Source organism: Saccopteryx leptura, chromosome 2 (assembly GCF_036850995.1).
Source record: "Saccopteryx leptura isolate mSacLep1 chromosome 2, mSacLep1_pri_phased_curated, whole genome shotgun sequence".
Classification (NCBI taxonomy): Eukaryota; Metazoa; Chordata; class Mammalia; order Chiroptera; family Emballonuridae; genus Saccopteryx; species Saccopteryx leptura.
Window position 1 is genome coordinate 312102995 of NC_089504.1, and position 22049 is coordinate 312125043.

The 22049-nt window shown below is 37.9% G+C and overlaps 1 protein-coding gene across 1 annotated transcript in view; it reads right to left on the reverse strand.

Annotated features, from left to right (window-relative positions):
• Positions 1 to 719: 719 nt before the first annotated feature.
• The window catches only part of LOC136392197 (arginine-fifty homeobox-like), a 59868-nt gene continuing 38538 nt past the window's right edge, over positions 720 to 22049 (reverse strand). Inside the window, 3 exon segments of the mRNA XM_066364248.1 lie at positions 720 to 1243; positions 1246 to 1381; positions 4341 to 4481. Coding sequence (XP_066220345.1) covers positions 720 to 1243; positions 1246 to 1381; positions 4341 to 4481 — 801 coding nt within the window.

Here is a 22049-nt window from a genome sequence, read left to right on the forward strand (position 1 = left end):
AAAAATACAAAAAAAGGGGGTGGGGGAACCAGAGGGAAAGTGGACAGAGGGAAAGGAGATGAGGCAATGGGATTATAGAAGGGAAAGAGACTTGAAATTATATATACATAACACAGTGTTATAGAGAGCAGGAAAGCAAATCCTGGATGGAAGCGGGGAGGGCGTTGGAGAAAGGGTGCAAGGGGGATGTTGAGGGGAATACGAGAGTCGGGGCGATGTATTCAGTGGGACATTTGAATCTATGTAAACACAATAAATTCAAATCAATAAAAAAAAAATACATGTAAACTAAATGAAATACCTTTTTCCAGTGATTTGGGTTTTTAGCTAAGGACCAAACAAATACTAACCAAGACTCTCTCCTTAATATAGGTACCAAATATGTCAAAGGGCAGTCATTTTTTTTTGTCTTTTTTGTACAATTTGGTATTTATTAGTACTTTGATCAGAGAAATCCAAAGTGTAACATACTATAGTGGTTCTGGAATTCCAGGTTGTTACTTAATTTTTTTTTAAATTGATTTTAGAGAGGGATAGGAAGGAAAGGAGAGAGAACGATTGATTTGTTTCACTTATTTATGCATTCATTAGTTGAATCCTGTATGTGCACTGACCAGGAATCAAACCTGTAACCTTGGCATATCAGGGCAATGCTCTAACCAACTGAGCTACCTGGCCAAGGGCTCCAGGCTGTTTTTTAGACTGTAGGCTGAAAGGCCTCAGCTTGTCATACTGGGTGATGTTTGCCGAAATGATAAACCTCAAGTTGCATCAGCAAAGATGCTCAGAGAAGAACCCTTTTCTTTCCAGCTGGGGCCTGTGGGTGCAAGATACTGATCTAGAGAGTGGAATGAGTTGGAGGTTTCATCCTCATCAGGAAAACTGTACAGTTCCATGATTTGCTCTATGTCATAGGCATCAGGGAACAAAGTAGGAACTGTGGCCACCAGACTCTCCAACTGAGGATCTTGCATTTGGACATCACTTGTGGGACTCTCAGTGATGACAGAGTCCCATGCCAAGCTTGAAGGGCCGAAGGGCTGAGGTGGAAGGGAGCTATAGTAATCTAAAACAATAGGGAAATAAGAATAAGGACTGGTTGATGTTGTGGGTGTGGTGGGCACATTCTTGGCTGAAAGAATCTGATCTGGTCGCTTTAGTGGTAGCTGTTGCTGCTGCTGCTGCTTCTTCATTTTGACTCGTCGGTTCCTGAACCAAATCTTTATTGTTGACTCCGGTAGAGTTTCAAAGTAAGTTCCTTCTGGAGATTTTTATCTGGAAACATCGTGTGGCTAAAGACAGCCTCCAACTGTTCGTGCTGCGCATGCATTAACGAGGTGCGTTTTTGGTGCTTCTTCCATGTTGTGGGAGCAGCTGGATTCTTTTTTTTTTTTTTTTTTGTATTTTTCTGAAGCTGGAAACGGGGAGAGACAGTCAGACAGACTCCCGCATGCGCCCGACCAGGATCCACCCGGCACACCCACCAGGGGCGACACTCTGCCCACCAGGGGGCGATGCTCTGCCCCTCCGGGGCATCGCTCTGCCGCGACCAGAGCCACTCTAGCACCTGGGGCAGAGGCCAAGGAGCCATCCCCAGCGCCCAGGCCATCTTTGCTCCAATGGAGCCCTGGCTGTGGGAGGGGAAGAGAGAGACAGAGAGGAAGGGGGGGGGGGTGGAGAAGCAAATGGGCGCTTCTCTTATGTGCCCTGGCCGGGAATCGAACCCGGGTCCCCCGTACGCCAGGCCAACGCTCTACCGCTGAGCCAACGGGCCAGGGCAGCAGCTGGATTCTGTGGTATCAAGTTCATGTTGGAATCGTTCATGTGGTTAACAAGATTTGGCTGGGGATTCTCTATAGCCATTCTGTTCATCAGAGATACTGACATCTGGGATGAACAGTTATAATTAACTCTGTTTTGTATCACATCAATGTTATTACTACTCATGCAGATGTAGACAAAAGAGTAAGTATGGGTAGTCCCACTGACCCCTCTGTTCCTCTGGGCACCAGAGAGCTGCCTTGGTAGGTGTGGTATGTGAGCCTCCACTTGTATTTGTGTCTTGGCCTCACAATGACACCTGCAGAGCACTCCTCGCCTGGCTGGCTTCTGGCCATGCTGGCTTTCCTTCAGTTCGGTCAGGAATCCCCTTGGAGTGCCCATTTTCTAGCCTGCTGGATGTGTCCCTCTGAAAAAGCAGTTTTTTTGGTGTCCGGCAGTCATTTTTTGTTCTGCTGTTTCACATAGCTATAGAACAAAATAGCTGACGGACTGATCATGTGATAATAATTGCTCTCCTATTTTGCATGTCATCACTACAATGTGAGAACTAAAACATCAGTTATGGGGGGGGCTTACTAACTTACTCTGTCTTCTCTTTGAACAGAACATTAATTCTTAATTTTCTACCTGATTTTGCAAATACCTTGCCATACTGTGATTTGTACTTGTTTTAACTCTCTGGGCTGCAATTTTGAGTGATAAAACAACAGTTTTAGCTTCTTCTCTGTGTTTATCTTCTAAATTAATCTTTTTAGAATCTGGAATATATTTTCCCACAAAGGTTATACCTTTTTTTTTTTTAAAGTTATACCTTTTATCACTAAAATTATGTGTTACCAAAGTATTTCTGAGATGCTAATTCATCTTTGGGAGCTGTGGATACAAGGTAGAGTAAAAATTAAGAGCAAAAGTTCAATAAGTTCAACATATGTAAAAATTACCATAAAAGTAACATGATAAACTTTGGAAAAATTGACAACCCAATCTGTCATTCTAAAAAAAATGGACAACCTTTAATAAGGTCATAATTGAGGAGAATATATTTCATACAATTATAATTAAACTTACATTTCAAGTATGTAAAATGAATATATATAATTTTAATTTCTTTATTTTTTACTTTCATGCCAATTGTTAGATAATCTGAGATAAATATGGCCAGCAAAATATTTAAAGGAATATATATTCATATTATGTCATGGGTAGAGCAAAAAGTGGATGGTTTATGTTTCAAAGATTTGTTTTAAAACCCTTAGTTAGTATCCACTTATGTTACCTTGGGAACATTTAATTTCTTGGAACTTTAGTTTCCTCATCTGTAAAGTGAAAATAAGAATGCATTCATTAATTTGTGTAACACAAAACTGTAAACATCTAGCCCTAAATCAGTGTCATTACATAATATATATTAGTTTCATTGCTCATCTGAATTTGTTACTTGGATTGACTTTGTAGATTGGCCATAATGGAAATAAACTTTCCTTGCAAAAGATTTTGAGAAGATTGTTCTATATGAAACTGTGCTTGTTTCCTTCTTAAAAAGTTACCGCTAAGTACTGAGAAGGGTCATACCAGGATAGAGCGCAGATAATGTGAGTAAGGGTAATGTACTTCTTGGAACTTTTCATCCTCGCCTCCGCCAGGGAGAATTGTCTATTGATTAGTGTTTGGTAGTTGGCTTGGCATTTGCTGAACACTAAGTAGAAAAAATAAGGCAGCCTCAGAGGAAAATTAATAGATCGTCACTGTCTGTATGCTTCAAATCTAAAATGACTCAAGAGAAATAACTCACCAATTCCCTAGCCTCACTAAGCTTCTTCCTTAATTATTTAATACTTGCTTATATTTTGGTTCCTCAGAAATATCTAGTTTTGCTTAAAATGCTTTTGATCAGAGAACAAGGCCTGCTAAAATTTAAAATGAAAAGGGGGGTGTTTTCCTTTGAGTTCTGTAAAGGGTAACTTTTAACATGACGATTACCGATAAATTTCTTTTCATAATACTAAATTCATCTTAATATTCCTCAGCTCTTTGATTGCAGATCATCAGCATGCATTAGAAAATTATGCCAAAACAATTATTTTTCAGATATTCAAGGTCCATTGGAGACCGCGTTTATATAAATATATACATTTTTTCATTTCCAAGTGTTTGAAACACTCCTCTTTATAGCGCTTCTATATGAAAAACATGTGGGCTAAAGTTTAAAAGTCTTTTAGCAACATAAAATACACATTAAGAAATAAATCTCACAATGAATTGTAGAGAAAACATCACCACGGGGCTTCATCAGTTTTATTTTTACCTTCACTATAATAATGTATAGTTTTTGTATATTACAGATGTATTTCTATAAACGCGGACATAATTATATGTATTCTAGAGCAATGCTTTCAGACTTTTTCTGAGTTACCTTTGAAGACTATTTGCTTTGAAATTTTGCATAAACTGGTTTAAATAAATGCGGCTAATGTGGGAAGTTGATGAATGAATGCTCTGGTGATCAGCACTTGTGGGGAAAAGAATGGTGCAAGAGAGGACAGAGGGAGAAAATGTACCTGAGATATCACAAGAAAGTAACAGTTGACCCCACCTGGAGCTCTGAAGAAGGGACAGTCCTCCAGAGATATCCCAAGTTGAGGTGAGACGGTCAAGCTTTTATACTCCTGCATCAACCAGTAACTGGATGCAGGCTGCCTCTAAGAAAGGAGCACAAACTGAGTGAAGCGGCTTTCAGCTGAGAGACAAGCCTGGGAGGGGCGGGGCCACCAAGGGCTCGCCATTGGCAGCAGCACCCCAAGGACGAGGAGGAATCTGTCCTTCAGTCTTTAAGAGGAATCTGGGTAGGAAGGCACAGTGTCCACTACAGGGTGCGTCATGTTAAAAAAAAAATGTCCCCATTATTTATTTATATTTTTCCTTCTAAATGAATTTTAAAATTGGCATATCAAGTCCGTCTTTAATGCTTGTTTGAAACATGTTTGGAATCCCATTGAATCGACGAGCTGGCTCTCTAAAGTAATCCATTCAAAATATAAAAATGTAGGCAATCTCTTTTTATCCTTGAAGACATGTGTCCTCTGGCATATGTTTAAATAACCGATAATCTTGTATAGCATCTGATGGGTCCTTTTCTCTGAGGATTCAAGTATTTGTCGTGTATGGTGAGTCCCTTCTCAGTCTCCAACGGTGATGTAGCACAGGGCCGCTCTGTGTGGTTTAAAGAACAAGGCTCATTGAGGAGAAGGACAGCTCAATGGAAGAGAAGCCAACAATGGTGTGGGTTTCCCATTCTCCCACAACCCATGGAGGGATAACTAAGACTTGCATCCTCCTGGTATGAGTCTGAGCTACTGTTGAAGGTCATTGTCCCTTCTGTATCTGCTTTGTTATGTTGCAAGCAGGAGAACAGAAAATTTCAGGGGAAATACATTTCTTGACCTGAGTAGTGTGGAATCATGGTGCCAGTTGTCTGGGAAACCAGCTACTAGTACCTGGATAGCGACCTTGGATGCATGAAATTTTGCAGTCTTTCTGGCTATGGAAGCCAAGCTTGGGGCACCACTCCCAGGGAAGTAAAAGAGGCCAGTCTGTCCAGGAAACATGATAATATTCAGGGTCACTTTCAGACAATTCTGCCATTGCACCACATATATATATATTATCTGAAAGAGAAATTGTCTTCTATTTCTTTAAAGTATTCCTTCCTCTCTATTCTTTCTATTTCTTTATTCTAGAATGATTGCTTGATTTTCTGGATCGATATTTTTTGGGTTTCTTAATTGCATTCTCATCATTTCACCTCCCATTCATAATTTTTATCTCTTTGACTTTAATTTTGAGGCATGCCTCTGTACAGTCCTAAAGACAAATGTCACCCTCAACTTAACACTTAAGTTGAGTGTCTTCTTTTTGTTTCAACTTAATTTTTTTTCAAACTTAAAACTATGTTTTTATTTATTGATTTGAAAGAGAGAGAGGGAGAGAAAGGACAGACATATAGAGACATCGATCTGTTGTTCCACTTCTCCATGCATCCATTGGTTGATTCTTGTACATGCCCTGACTGGGGATCGAACCTGCAACCTTGCTATATGGGAATGATGCTCTAACCAACTGAGCCACCAGGCCAGATCTATTTAGTACTCAAGAACTCATTTTACTTGGTAACTTTTGTTTCCTAGTAGCCAGTTCTTGTTGTAGAGACATGCTATTCTGTAGAGCCTCTGAGGTTATTAAACATGCTATGTTGGATGCTATCTTCTCCTATTTCCTTTATCATGTTGGGTTTCCTTGTGGGTTTATTTATTCAGTCTATTGTCTCTCTTTCTTGTCTTTGTTTCCTCTCCATTGTTTAAGGTTCTAATTTGTTCCTAACTATACCTAACAGCCCAGACTTAGCAACATGTTAGGTTGAGGTATCTCTAAACCAGAAGTCAAGCAAGCCTTCTCTTTCCCAGTGAATGGGGATCCTGGTTATGAAGAACCTAGGCTGAGAACAAGCATGTGAGAAGTGGTGAGAATGGGGAGGTCTGTGTGTCTGGCTTTTCCTGAGAAGAAGGAAATTTATGGATACAACAGTGTTTTGTCCACTGTTGCACCTTTTCCTTGACCTGCTGTGCATGAAGACAGTCCCTTAGGGCAGAACTTCCATTATATGTAGAATGTTATTTACTTAGTTTTAGCTTCTAGGAAAATACCTTGTTCCTGATCCAACTGTTCCACAGTCCTTGAATTAATCAACCTGCTAACCTAACCACCTGACAGGGCTGCCCCTACTCATTCCAGCTGCCTTTGGACTAGGGCAATGGTCGGCAAATTCATTAGTCAACAGAGCCAAATATCAACAGTACAACGATTGAAATTTCTTTTGAGAGCCAAATTTTTTAAACTTAAACTATATAGGTAGGTACATTCCTTATCGAGGCAGCACCCGCACGTGGTATTTTATGGAAGAGCCACACTCAAGGGGCCAAAGAGCCGCATGTGGCTCATGAGCCACAGTTTGCCATCCAGGGGACTAGGGGAACTATCAAAGTCTTGCTGAGTAAACTCATATTTGGTGGAGTTTTGTTTTTTCTTGTCGTGACTTACAAGAGACTAGGCTTGGTCAGGTTTCATAAATAATCTGTTTTCTGCTGTTAAGAAGTTCCTCTGTGTTCTGATAATACAATCATATCCTGTTAGTTTTGGCAGTGGTACAATGGATTTAGTGGTGCAAAGTTGTTTTTCTTTTCCTTTTTTTTTTCTTTTCAATTTTCTCGCATGTTAATGAGATTTGAAGAAGGAGGAGAGGGAGTCATGGCTGGTTAGTCAACCATCCTGCGTAAGAATTCCTAATAGGAATTCGGAAAATGGAAACCAAACATTTAAAATCCCACTAATTAATAGAACAAATGTTTTCCCTCATTGAATCATGTGTATTTTTCCCAAAGATAAATAGTAACCTGAAACATACTCAAAAAGCAGGTGGAATATCTGTGGTGGAAACAAAACCTCAGAAAAGGCAAGGCGTGATCAGGCCCAGCATTCAGGGAGGACACTCAGCCCAGAGAAGGGGAAAACGTTAATTCTCTGAGAATGGAAAGGGTAGCTCGAGACAGTCCCTTCAGCGACGCTAAGTGCATAGCACAGTGCTCACAGACCATCCTCATCGTCTCAATTTCGTAAAAACCTTAATTGTTAATTAAAAGCTAAGAAGAGAAAAAATGGAGAAGTTGAAAAGATATAAAATCTTGGAGGATATAAAATTTTGGAGGAATGTTATTCTAGCTGTATAATATTAGAATTGTGAGAACAATGAACTATAATGTACCACGTGGTGCAGTGATAGAGAGAAAGAGACCCTTAAGAAGGTGCTGGAAAAGTAGAAACGTTGAGGGGGTTAGAGAATCCCTGGTGTAATGTAGGAAACACTAGTAGGTGCCCCTGTAGAATAAGGGAACTGTCTAATCTGGCAACAAGACTAGGGAAACTGAGAAAATAAGCTAAGCTGATTTATATTAATTAAAAAGAGATATATTTAATTAATTAGTTCATTAAATTGATTTAAATTGATTGCTTCAAAATTGATGGGCTCATGGAAAACATTTATTCCCCTCATCTTCCCAGCCCTTTACAAGTCAAGAATTGAAAGTCTATCCCATTATCCCATGCTTTGAAGCTCTCTCTTTTATTAATCTTCTTTTTTTCCCCTCTACTCCCTCCTTCTGCATTGTCTCTACTGCCAAAAGCACAACGCTTAGCGCTATAAAAAACTCAATGGTTGTCAAAGGCAGGTGTATGTCATGCTGACTCCTTCCTTCTAGTGATTCACAGTTCTATTGTTGCTGTGACTCCAGTTCCTACGCTTCCATTCCAATGTCTATCACTCCCATCCTCATAAATCAGGAACGAACATCACAAAGAGCTGCTCCACCCTTCCTTCCCCTGCATTTCACATCTCCGTTCTCCCCCTCCATTGTGGAGATGACAGTCTTAGTTTTTCAGAAGACTTCAATAACTTCCTAGCGCTTGAAGGATCAAATCTAAACTCCTCAAATGAGTACTTGAGGATTTCTCCTCTTTTCTATCTTACTGGCTTCCATCTCCTTCCCCAACCACGTCCTAAACTTTCCAGTGTCACCATCTTTTTTTCATATGAAATGGCCATTCCAGGCAGACTGGGTTTTTTCTGACACCAGCCATCACACCTCACCTGCAGTTTAATTGTAGAATACTCTTTACCTCCAGGTGTCCAAACTGAGCCCATCATTCAGAGCCATTTTATTTCTTCTCAGTGACAATTCTCTGTCTACTGTTTGGATTGCTTGCATGTCTGAATTTTGACAGCCCTTTCATGATGACCATTAATTTTGTTTTCTAATGATACAAGTGTGTGGATTGGTTAAACCTCTTATTTAATCAAAAATTCTTTGAAATGGTTTTATTCAACACAGGTCTTGCTCTGTAGGGGAGAAAGTGTCTCTACAGAAGCTTTTGACTTTAATTCTTTTCAATGTTAATTGAATGTGCAACTCAAAGAGAATTGAAACCTTTCTAAGGACCAAAATGAGTCAAATAATATTTTTTCTCATTCTTAATAAAAGAAAAGAATAATAAAATGACTGTTTTTTTAAAAATTGAAGTACAGCCTGACCAGGTGGTGGCACAGTGGATAGAGTGTCAGACTGGGACATGGAGGACCCAGGTTTCAGACCCCGAGGTCATCATCTTGAGCGCGGGCTCATCTGGTTTGAGCAAGGCTCACCAGCTTGGGCCCAAAGTTGCTGGCTCAAGCAAGGGGTTACTCAGTCTGCTGTCGCCCCCCTGGTCAAGGCACATATGAGAAAGCAATCAATGAACAACTAAAGTGCCGCAACAAAAAATTGATGTTCTTGTTTCTCTCCCTTCCTGTCTGTCCCTATCTATCCCTCTCTCTGTCTCTCTCTCTCTGTCAAAAAAAAAAGTCTAAAAATTGAAGTACAGTTGTAATTTTCTCCTATTTGAAAGTCACTCTTGTAAGTCAACCCTCTGTTTTGGGGCACGTCACTAAAGGTTTCAACAGAGTAGAATCCTGCTTTTTGTTGAAGCCAGAGAAATAATATAATTTTATTTTTCTCAGCCTACAATGTCTACATATGAATTTGATGTGATGGGTCAGTTGGAGCTAGTAAATTCAAAAAATGAAAAACAATACTATCTTTATATAAGAGTCATTTGTACTGTTTTACAAAATAGTACAGTATGTTATAAGGAGATTTGTATCACAGGGCTGTATGGAACTCAATTAATCTATAAGCCATTAAGTTAATGAAATCTTACAATGTGTTTTTACTTCTCTGAAGTTATCAATACATTATAGCAGTCTGGCAAGGTTCTCAGCCATTATAAATAATAGAGTCTGAATGCCCACACACTCATCAGTCTCAGGGAACTCAGCCTTCTGATGGACTCTTCTCAATTGCAGAAAGAAAACTATGTTCACTCTTGAAAGGCAGAGAGAAGAAGGAGGGAACAGAAATGGAAATAGCCTTTACATTTTACCTCTTTATTTCTGGGAATCTTTTATTACAACAAACTATTGGGTCTGCCTGTTTCCACTAAAATTCACCATGGGAGCCATTTTTCTTTGTAGGAAAATAAAGAGTAACACTTTTTATTTTAAAAAAGTGTTATAAAGGCCTTATAAAAGGCCTCTTGTAGAGTGTAGCAAGGTAGTGAAAGTTTAGGGGAGGGGTCTTTAAGATAAGTGATCTAGAGAAGTTGCAAAGGCTGCTGGGAATCCATCTGGAAAAACACCTCCTAGTCTATCCTCCATTATTCCATTAACAAGGACATACTCTTGTTTCCCAAATATTTTTTAAAGGAATTATGGTTTGTAAAATATGAATAAAACTAACTCAATGAACATATCAGAAGGTATAAGATATATATATATATATATATATATATATATATATATATATATATATATGGTTTGCTTATCACCTTTCAATGATTTTCCTGTTATTTTTAGTCTCTACCAAATTTGATAGAGAATTGGGAGTTGTAAGGGTGAAATGAAGAGAGACCAGAAGAGGTCTGGCATCCAAAGCAAGAAACACTTGGCTGTGGGCATCTGAAACAATGTGACCATAAATAAAGACAGTTATTTTTATAGTGTTTATTTAGGGTAACCCATGCTTTGTGTGTGATAGTAGAGAGAATGTAGCATTAGCAATGGGGAAAACAGGTTTCCAAATTTAGAGACCACTCCACGGTTCATGAACTTAAAAATTCCAGGAAAACTTGAAACCTCTTGTTGGATTTGAGTTGATTTATCTTTGGCAACAGACTACATATTAATTTTGTTTCTTTTTTCAGAAGAGTAAAATAGTTGCCTCAAACAATACTTAAATTAGTGCTTTTTTCAGGTTGCTATACACACACATGTGCTCTATATAGGCATTGTAGAAAATAAAGAGATAAATAAAATAAAAACCATAAAATAATAAAAATGTATGCTCAATGTTAACGCCTTGGTATATACCCTATGGACCTCCCTTTCCCACACCCCACACTCATCTTCACCCCCCCTTCGTTCATCTTGGAGTTTGGTGAATTAATCTCCCTCTCAGGTGAGTAACACATACCTATATGCATCTCTCTCTCTTTTTTTTTTCAACAAGATAAAAATCACACACTCTAGATGTTTCTATAACCTGCTTTTTTCCAGTCAATAATTTTTACCTTTCCATTTTATTAAAATGTTATCTCCTCTGTTAAATCTGAGAGCAGGTCTTGGAGCAGGAGAATAGATGAAGATCGGGAGCAATAGCAAACAGAAGCAGTTTACATTTTTAATGTGGTGAACGTACTTAACCTTAAACATATATTCATAAACGCACTAACGGAAACAAAATGGTAGACTACTTGAAATCGTGTGCATTTCAGAAAGCACTGAAAATTAATTGACTCTCTAGAGCACTGACATATAGATATTCTCTGGTTAAGTAACTTTATATTAAGTTTTACCAGTGACTTGTAAGAGAACTCCTAGAATTGCATAATATTTACATTTTTTAAAAGAAATAAAAGAGCAGAGGTAGTATTGGGTGCAGAGGAGGGGGGAACTGCGATGTTTTTTTAAAAAAATTGTCTAAGCATAAGGTAGAAGAGGTAGCACTGGATTCCCAAGTGGTAGGTCAGGAAGAGTCCCAATTTATATATTCCCAGGTTGCTGTTCTCATTCTTCCATGTATGCCTCCACTATAGTTGGTGCTACAGAGAGAGAAAGTGACCTGTTTTGTATTTCTAAAATTTGTAATTGTTAGTATTCTCAAATTTCCAAAGAAATTAATTCCTGTAGTGTTTAAGATTTCATTTTATTTAAAAAAATTTTATGTTTCAATTTCAGTTGACATTTAATAATATATTAGTTTTAGGTTTACAGCATAGTAATTAGACATTTATGTAACTTGTGAAGTAATGCCCTCATAAGTCTAGGCCGACATGCATAGTTAAACAGTATTATTGACTATATTTCATATCCTGTCACTGCTGTAACTTTACATCCCCATGACCATTTTGTAACTACCAATTTGTGTTACTTAATCCCTTCACCTTTTCCACCCAGCTCCTCAATTCTCCATCCCATCTGGCTACCATCAGTTTGTTCTCTGTATCTATAAATTTGTTGCTGTTTTGTTTGTTTATTTGGGTGGGTTAGACTCCAGATATAAGTAAAATCAGATGGTATTTGTCATTTTCTGTTTGAATTATTTCACTTAGTATGGACCTTCTGGGTCCATCTATGTTGTTACAAATAGTAAAATTTTATTCTTTTTTATGGATGAGTAATATTCCATTGTTTATATGTACCACATCTTCTTTATCCATTTATTTATTGATGGAAAATTAGGTTGCCTCTATATCTTGGCTATTGCAAATAATGCTGCAGTGAGTGTAGGGATGCATTCATATTTTTTTGAATTAGTGTTTTGAATTTCTTTGGATAAATACCAGAAGTGGGATTGCTGATTCAGCTGGCAGTTCTAGTTTTAATTTTTTGAGGAACCTCAATACTGTTTTCCACAGTGGCTGCATGGATCTGCAGTCCCACCAACAGTGCACAAGGGTTTCCTTTCCTCCACATACTGGCCAGCACTTATTTGATGATTCTTTAATTCAAATTACAAGGAATCATGAAAGAAGAATGTATGTGTATGTGCATAATATATGTATGCATATGATATATATATATGGATGGATGTATATATGTGTATATATTTGAAGACAGTGCTGAGCTGCCAGACAGCACCAAAGCCCAGACATAGGAGTGAGGCCATGGTGGATTCTGCAGCCCCTGACAACAGGCTGCCTAGTGGCACCACATGATAAGCCTAGGAAAAACCTGCCAGAGAGCTGCCCCTGCAACAAAGAATCACAACTAGTCTGTTCCACTTCAGTAGATCGATGGTGCACTCAGTATTTCCTTTTAACTCCTCTTCCATTAGTAGAAAGAAGCAAATACTATCGACACTCTCTTTATAGAGAAAGTTGCAAAGAGGTTTATACTAGTTTACTTTTCTGTGAGTCAGAATATTAATTAATTTCTTTTGATGTTAATTCTATTTGCAATATTTCTGTGTCCTAATGTTACCCCATGTAATTCTGGAAATATTTTTTTTCCAAAACAAGAGAGAGAGAGAGAAGTAAAAGGAGATGTGAGTAACAGTGGTTTTCAGTAGAATTTCATAAGTGTTCAGGTCCCATTATTCACCATCTTACCTGCTGTCTGTCCCTCATGTTCAAGGGTTTCACTTATTCGTGTCAGGAATTGAACCGAGTTAAGGGAAACCCAATTAAATCCCACCACAGCAGAAAACCACAAAATAACATCATTTTGGGTTGTTTTCAAATAGAATAAACATTTGTTTGGAGGTGGGATAAAGGGAGAAGTAAACATCAGTAAACAGAAACACCACAATTACTGGGACCATTTAACATTGACTTCATTCCAGGACACCTTGTCGACCAGAACGCTGGGATGCTAATTGCCGAAGGCACTGTGGGTGCCATGGAGGTGAACACAGCAGCATATGTGGAGAAACTGTAGGGGAATCAAAGCAGATGAGGCCAGAGGAGCAGCCCGGACCATGCTCAGCAAGCAGGGTAATTTCTCTAACGCCATTTTTATTTCAAGCTTCACGTCCTGTTTCTCAGTTAGAATGAAGTTTGAAAAGTAGAAAATAGGAAAGGCCAACCTTATTAGTTCCTTTCCTGTGGTCTAGCTTCTGTTAGGACATGGAATGCCTTCGAACCCACATTCCTGCTGCCAGTGGGGATTGTGTGAGGGCTCGTGGCTGTTTTCGAGGTGAGGATAGAAGTGAGGGCTTAATTTTTTCTACAACGACTGTACTCCCCTAGGTATCTGGTTCACTTGGTTGTCATCTAAATTTGATTCAGGTATTTCAGTCAATACCCAGTCACCAAATATAAAATTTCTTCTTTCTTGCATAAGATCAGTATTCCTTTTAAACTAAAGTGTGGCAACATAAAATCCCCCAAATGTTACTTTTTTCATTGAGTCAAATTAAATTGAATTGGAATACTACCTAGAAATTTCATAGAAGTTATTTAAGGGGTCACCTCTCTAACTGCCAATCATACAAAGGTCTTGCTATGTTGTTCGAAACAAAATATTTCAGAGGATCCTTTCAGACTTGGGTTCACATCGGTTGCCGCTGAGCAACATATTTTCCAAGGTTCATAGTCATTACTCTCTGACAACTCTATTTAGTGACATACTGGGACATAAAAATTGTCCAGGCCTAGGTATGCTAGTGCCTTGGTTCCTGTTTTTCTACCTGTACCCTGGTCCCTACCCCTGAGACCACCTCTTGGGGGGTGGGCAAGGGGCAGAGCCCACCCACAGCTAGAATTTAATTTTTCTTTTTTTCTTCTGTGAAAATAATTCCACTTACTCTTTTCCCTTCTGGAAATCTACCATAAAAGTTTCAAAGTCCAGCTGAGGCTGGATACCTTGGTTAGTTAGAACATCGTTCCAAATCACAGAGGTTGCCGGTTTGATCCCCAGTTAGGGCACATAACAGAAACAGATCAGTGTTCCTGTCTCTCTCTCCCTTCCTCTCTTGCTAAAATCAATAAATAAACATTTAAAGAATTTTTGAAAAATCCCTAAACTTTTATGAAAACCAAGATAAATACTTTTAAATATGAATTCTACTTCCTACCCCAGAAAACACATAAAATGAGGAATATAATAACCTGGCCATGTGCTTATAGGTGACAGGAGTGGGGTGGTCACACAAGAACAGATATTCATGAATATTATAGTCATCTATCCTTCTTCTCTATTGATGCCCTGATCATTGGAATATTTAGAACGTTCTCATTAACTTGTGGTAAATGCTAAACATTGCTGGCAGATTCTTTTCCTGGCTTTAGCATTCTGATAAAGTCATCTCAACCCAGTTAAGCTAATAACAACAAATACAGGGTCCCTGAGATGGTCAGCTTCAATGGTGACTTCCTGGAGGACTGCAAATATTCAAACATAGACGGAAAAGTATGTATGTTGGCATTTTTCTGGAGGTAAGGCTATAGCTTTTAAATTTTATTATTGGACATTTTTACTCCAAAAAGTTTGACATTGGAGCACCACTCTGTATCTAGTCAAAGTTATTGTAATTATTGGTAGAAGTGAAAACACGTGCTCAGGGACGGCGTATTATTTTATTATGAAATCATGTGGAATTTTTGGTGATTCTTCTCATCTCTCCTATCAGCGTTGAATCATCTCCCTGTAAATGATTTCTTCTGTTTCCCTGCATTCTAAGTCCCCATCTCCCCCTACATTCTCCTTGACAACTGTCTTATGGTTTTGTAATTATAGGGTCATATTTTCAACTAGTTGATAAATGATTGTAGAGAGTAAGAGGCTAAGGAAATGGAACTTTGGTGTGAATCCTGTCTCACCACCTACTTGCTGTGTGTTCTTAAAGGATTTTATTAAATTCTCTGTGCTTTATTTTCCTCATCTACATAACGAATAATGCTAGTGTCTACATCATGTGTGATTATAGGAATGGATTTAATTAATATGTATAAAACCCTTAGAATAGAATTTGGAACAATGTAATCATTTTATTAGTCTCTGTTATTATTATTTATAGTCTAGGAATATTTGGGTTTTAATAATTCCCTCATGAAACATAATTATTTTTAAAACTCCCAAAGTATTCATCAGGAAGTGGAGTTAATTTTTAGGTCCTAAGGTCTTGTGCTACGCCCTCGAATCTCATTATTTACTTTTATAACTCTTCTACCATGTCACTATGAGCTCGTTGAGAACAGAAGCATGGAATTAAGCAGAAGGCACAGTGACGAGGTGGGTGGGCTGCAACATCACACAGAGGAGACATCTAATCCAGCCCAGGTAACTCATACTCATTCCTCAGATTTCAGTCTCAGCAGCAAGTCTTTGAAAAGGCTTTCTCTGATCCCTGTGTTTGATTTAGTTGCTCCTATAGAAAACTCCTGGACATCATTATTTCTTTAATATGCCCTTTTCCCCACAGAACATAGCTCCAAAAAGGGAGGGACTCCCTCTTCCCTGTTGAGTCCAGCACCCAGCAGAGGTACCGTTACATTTCACCTGTTCAATTGCTTACTTGATAACCATAGATCATCTAAGTGTTGCGATGAATTGCTCCTTCAGTTCTGTTAAACCTAACTCGTAAGGTTGCTGGGAGAATTCATCTGAGTTACATATATCAAGTAGTTTCTATCATTGCAGTTGGAACAGAGAACTTTTGGTCTATGACCACTTTATGTAGGGTCATTTGTTTAGGAAAGCCATTTTTTCTTTGGATTGACTCGTCAAAATTTCACCATTCCCATTTGTTCTCATTTCTATATTTGGAAACTTTGTGTCTCATTTCTGACATAATGCACTGGTAGTCTGATCTACTTTTTTTCTCAAACTCTTCCAAGATTTGGAAGAGAAACAGTTATCATGTTAGCTTGTAATCTTCAACCAATTGAAGAGAATTAACCAAATTTGAAAATGACTTTACTGAAGTCTGAGTAATCCATTTTCTTCCAGGTAGGTTATGTCAGAATTTTCATAATAGTGTCAAAGAGAACAGTAAAGAGAATTATAAAAATGTCAGCCTTTGGTAACAATGCAGATTGGAGCTGATCCTTGCAGGTTACTTTAATAACACTGCTGGATAACAACATAAAAAGAGCTACAAAAGCATTTACTTAAAAAAAATTACCTTTAATTTATTCTTTTCATTTCCTCTCTCCACTGAAGGAAATAAATAAATATGAATTTAAGGAATAATCAGAAGAAAAGTCTTCAAAAATTTTAATCAGTTTCTCAATTCTATTTTACCTGGAATGTCTTTCTCTCTTTCACCTTTTACTTTTATGTCACTTACCCATGATTGCAGATGATTTCATTCATTCTCTGCCTGATAGTTTTCACAGGGGCCAAGGGATTGGTCCCCAAGACATCAGTGGCTCTCATTCTAAAACTCACCTTTGCCCACCCCTTCACAGGACATCGGAAGGAACTATAATATATCAGGATAACTTTGGTGAACAAGCATCCGCTGAATACTATCAGGGAAATCTAAAAATCTATCCCTTCTTTTTTGGACTCCAGTATTATGAATTTATGTTTCACCCTTACAAGTGCTTTTGATTTATTGTCAATAAATTGCCAGAAAAATGAAAAGTGCTATAGGCACTCTGGTAGCTAGAAATTCAGAGGTGAAACAGATTCTGACTGGAAAAACTTAAGAAGAACCAATTTCTCATTAAAAAGGTTTCTTCGAAACATTTGGAGTAAATGCCATCTGGCCTAGTGATATTTTTTTAATTGATTTGAGAGAGACAGAGACATCAATTTGTTGTTCCACTTATTTATACAGTCATTGGTTAATTCTTCTATATGCCCTGACTGGGGGTCAAACCAGCAACCTTGGTGTGTCAGGGGGATGCTCTAGAAACCAATGGAGCTAACTGGGCAGGATTTGGTGATTTTTTTAAAATTTAATTTATCTTACTGAAGAAGAATGTCCTGTGTATTTAGGACTATTGTGTTGCTATCTTTGACCTCTCAAGTTCAAAACACATTTTGACAGCAGGATATTCTGCATTATTACATTCAGTGTCCACAGAGGGATAGATTTTTTTGGCTCCTCTAATTGTAATCTTGTTTGTATCTTAGTGAGTGCCTTTTGAAAAGCGTACTTTTTATATTGACATACAATAAAATTCACTTGTGTGTATGCAGTTCTATGACTTTTAACACATGTAGAAATCTGCACAGCTACCACCACACTCAGGATACAGAATAGTTTGATCACCCTAACACACTCCCTTTTGCTTTCTGTTTTCAGTCACGCTCCCCTAAACTTGGCAACTGCTGATCTGTAGTTTTGTCTTTATAAGAATGTGACATGGAAAGAGACATTGCATGGGACACGGGGCACAGTGTGGTATGTAGATGGTGTTATATTGAATGGGGAACTCAAAACCATCTCAACACAATAAATTTACAAAAATAGAATGTAACTTTTATAGAATAAGCTCTCTCAGCTAGCAAAATGCCATTGAGATTTTTTTTAAAGATGTTGCAAGTATCACAAGCTCATTGCTTTTTATTGCTGAGTAGTATTCCAGTGCATGAATGTATTATAATTTACTCATCTATTTGCCCATGGAAGGCCATTTTGGCTGCTATAAATATCTGTGTACAGTAATGTGAATATAAGTTTTCATTTCTCTAGTGTGAACCCCTAAAAATAAGATAGTTGATTCACATGGTAAGTGGGAGTTTACCTTTATAAAAATTTGCCAAACGGTTTTCTAGAGTGGTTGGTTCATTTTTCATTCTCCCCCAACAATGTTCCAGTTGTTCTTCCTCCTTGCAAACACTTGGTATTGTCAATTATTTTATTTTATCCATTTAATAAGTTGAAAGAAGTACCAAGGTGCTTTTAATTTGCATTTCCCTTGGTACAATTTTTATGGTTTCTCTCGCTGCTTTAATACATTTTACTGATGTTTTCACCACTTCAAGTAGAACTTTACCACCATTTAAATATCTTTACCTTCCCCCTTCAGGTTGTAGTTATCTATACATTACACTCACATACATGGAAACCTCACCAGACATTTGATTGGAAATTGTTTGCTGCTTTTCTCAGACTGGTGCTATGGGTTTGGGGGTGGGGGGGAGGAAGGTCATAGAAGTAAAGCATCATTTTCATCATATCATTGCAAGGATACATTTGGCCCATGTGACTTCTGATTGTTGACGTTGACCTGGTTACCTGGCTAACGTAGTGATTGTCAGCTTTCTCCACAGGTTTTTTCTGCATATTGTACTCTCCTGGAGTAAGTCATTATGTGCAGCCACATTTAAGGAGTGAGGAGTCATGTTCCCTCTTCTTTATGGCAAAGTAGCACTGATGTTATTGAGTTTTCTACACAGATTCATCTCTTCTCCTATATTTTTTAGCATACTCAATTATTTATTTTCATCATTATGGATTGGGATATTTATGTCATACTTTGTAATTATAATCCAGTGTTACTTTACTTAATTTTTGTTCAAACTGCCCCCCCACCTTGGTCATCGGGAACTCTTTCAGTTGTCTCCTGTACCCATCTGACATGCCCCCCAGGATTGATTTATGTGAGTTTCTGATTTGTTTTGTTTTTCGTTTGTTCTTAGCAGTTTCCTGTGCTACAAAATTCTCCAGGTTCATCTTGTATATTTCCTGCTCTATTAGTAGAATCAGTCAATTCTCTAAGAAGCTTTGGTTCCTTTTATTAGAGAAGAGTGTTAAGACACCAAGACCTGGGAACTAGGTGTGCTTGTTGCTAAAAATTAGCCAAAAGAGAAAAAGAAATGCTCTTCACTGTTTTCACCAAGATTCCATCCTCTCTGACCCCTGGATTTATTCAGTAGAAGAAGAAAGACTACAAAAGGTGTAGGCAGTTGTGTCAATTAGGCATCACCATAGCAAACTTTCCCATGGTGGAGGCAGGAGTCCTAGGAGAAAGCAGAAATATACAAAATCTCTTAAGGTCTAATATCTCAGAAATAGCATAAGATTGTTCCTACCACTTTTTTATTGGCCACAGTGAGTACAAAGGCTTGTCCAGATTCAAAGGATAGAGGAATAGATGCAATCTCTTGATTGGAAGTAGAGTGGATGTAGGCAAGCAAAGTACTGTCACCAGTAATATGCAAGATATATATTCATACATATACATACATACATATACATACATACATATGTGTGTATATACAAGTATAAAAAAGTAACTAATAAAAACTCAAATTTTCACATATATTAACTCAGAAAAGGCTACTTATAAAAACAGTTTAAATGAGTCTATTTAAATACATTGAAGTAAAATTATTATAGGTGGTACATAGATATAGCAAAAAATGAAGCTATAACACTGCAGCTGCTCAAGTTTGAAAACAGCCTTTCTATACTCATAATATTTTTACTTTTATATCATTCCTTTGGCATTTTCTTCATCAAATGTCAAGGATAGCTCCTATAGTCCCTGCCACCTGAAGTATTATAGTAGGATTTTTTTTTTTTTTTTGAGAATGTGTAGCTTTGTTGGTGCTTTACAGCAAAGTGCTGTGTTCTGATTGGTTCCTGCATTAGTTAAGCTAAACGTGCCATGACTCTCTTTCTGCTATGTCCCAGAACATCTGAGCATTCTGCCATTACCTCTAGACCAGGAGCTGCTTTATAAGAAGCCAAGGACTCTTGGAAAACAGTCTATATTTCTATACTTGGCTTAAATATAAGAGTGGATTAGAGTTAAAATTAATCAAAAATCTCATCTGAATTTATTAAAAGACCCCTTGATAATTTTATAAGGGACTTTTGAATTCTGTATCCAATAAGGATACAGAATTTGAAGGGTAAAGCAAAATTGGTTGTGATTATTTAAAATTACTCAGCCTGAGTGTATTCCAGCCGGTAGGTATAGAAATAAAAGAATTGGATTGTTGGTTCTCTTCCAAGCCATGTCTACATGAAGGGAATGATTAAAGAGTAAAGTTTGGGCCTCTGAGTTGTACCTCAGTTCATACAGGAATAGCTTATTTCTAATGGTTTGGAAATGGATAAAAGCAGGAGTTTTATCATTTCCTCTAAGTGGAGATCTTAATGAGACCAATATTCATTTACCATTGAGACTGAATCTGTACACCTAACAGTTCAATTATTCTCTCTTCCCTCTAATTTATTTTTTAGTTTTGAATAGATAACTATATTCTCTCTAAAACTGAACTATAAAATAATAGGATCATAGCATATGAGACCAGAATGTAATGTAATCATAGAAAACGTAAGCTGTTGTCTATCGCTAATGTGGTAGAGCAATTACTGCATCATATTATTCTATGTAATAATTAGGCACAGGCACAATTAATCTCTGCAAGATTTTGAAGTTACTCTTGTTCTTTCATAGTAAAGTCTGATTTTAAAAATCTCTTCCCTTTGTTATTATTCACATTATCTTTCAATGATACCAACCAACATTTTTCTTTGGATTTATGTACACATACTAATTCTTATTCAGAGGCAATATTGTAATTCTAAATCTTGATTCCCCTCCTGTTACCTACTGCAGCCAAGTGCTAAGGTTTTACTATTCTTTCCTGTTTTTCTTTCTCTACTTCTTACCTGCATTGTCTGGGAGCCTTTTCAGGTATTCCCTCTTGAAGACTTGATACTGAAGATTGTAGATGATAGAAGGACTGTGGTGATAGTAACTCTAAATCACTTGTCTTTGAATGGACAGTCAAAAGCAGAAGAACACAATCTTATACGTGACCATGGGTGGTTACAAAGTGGGGGTGGGAGGTAAGGAAAGTGACCTACATATGGAGACAAACCAGTGCATAGGAAAGAAAGCTCCAATTACAGGTGTCCTGATTAGAGGTATGGACCACCTCACTCCTGGATACATGCTTCTCCATCTCTCCCCACTGGCTCAGGGAAATGGAAAGGAGTTTGGACAATTGTTCAGAAAACTGCAGCCAGCTTTCAGGGACCCCAGACCAAGTGATCAGTTTTTCTTTAGGAGTCAGCCGTAGACAAAAACGTGGTCAGATTTCAGGAGCAGTGGGAAGAATTCTATCAGGTTACACGCCTATATATTTCCTTGACAAGGAAGTTACAATTATTTCAACCTTTTTTCCCCCACCAAACTAACTAAGCTCGGGCTCTTTTTTAGCCATTAATGACCACATGCTTGGATATATTCTGGATTAAATGGGGATATGTTTCAGGGTCAAGGTTCCCATTCATTCAGGTTCCCCAAGCTCATCCAGTCCTCTTACAGGTGAGTTCTCAAATTTGTTGCCAATATTTTGCTTGGATTTCTGAACCCAATTACCCAGGCTTTACCCAGGTGCAAGAAGTCTTGGTGTTACCATTTATCTTTGGGCATTTTTTCAAATCAACCTTCAGCACCTGGTACCTTAGAGAGGTTTTTAATAACCCAATGAAAATTGCCCCATGCTTTCCAAAATGTCTTTGAATGTGAAGCATGAAAACAGGGTCATGAGAAATGTAAGGAACCCCCTTTGGCCTGAAATTAAGAGTCAGGTTTAAACAAAACTTAAAGAAGGTTAAATAAAGCCAAGATTGCTTTGCTGCTTTGCCTTAAGCTACCTCTTTTCACTTGAAGTCATGAAGATGAGCTGGCACGCTGCACGGGAGTGTTTC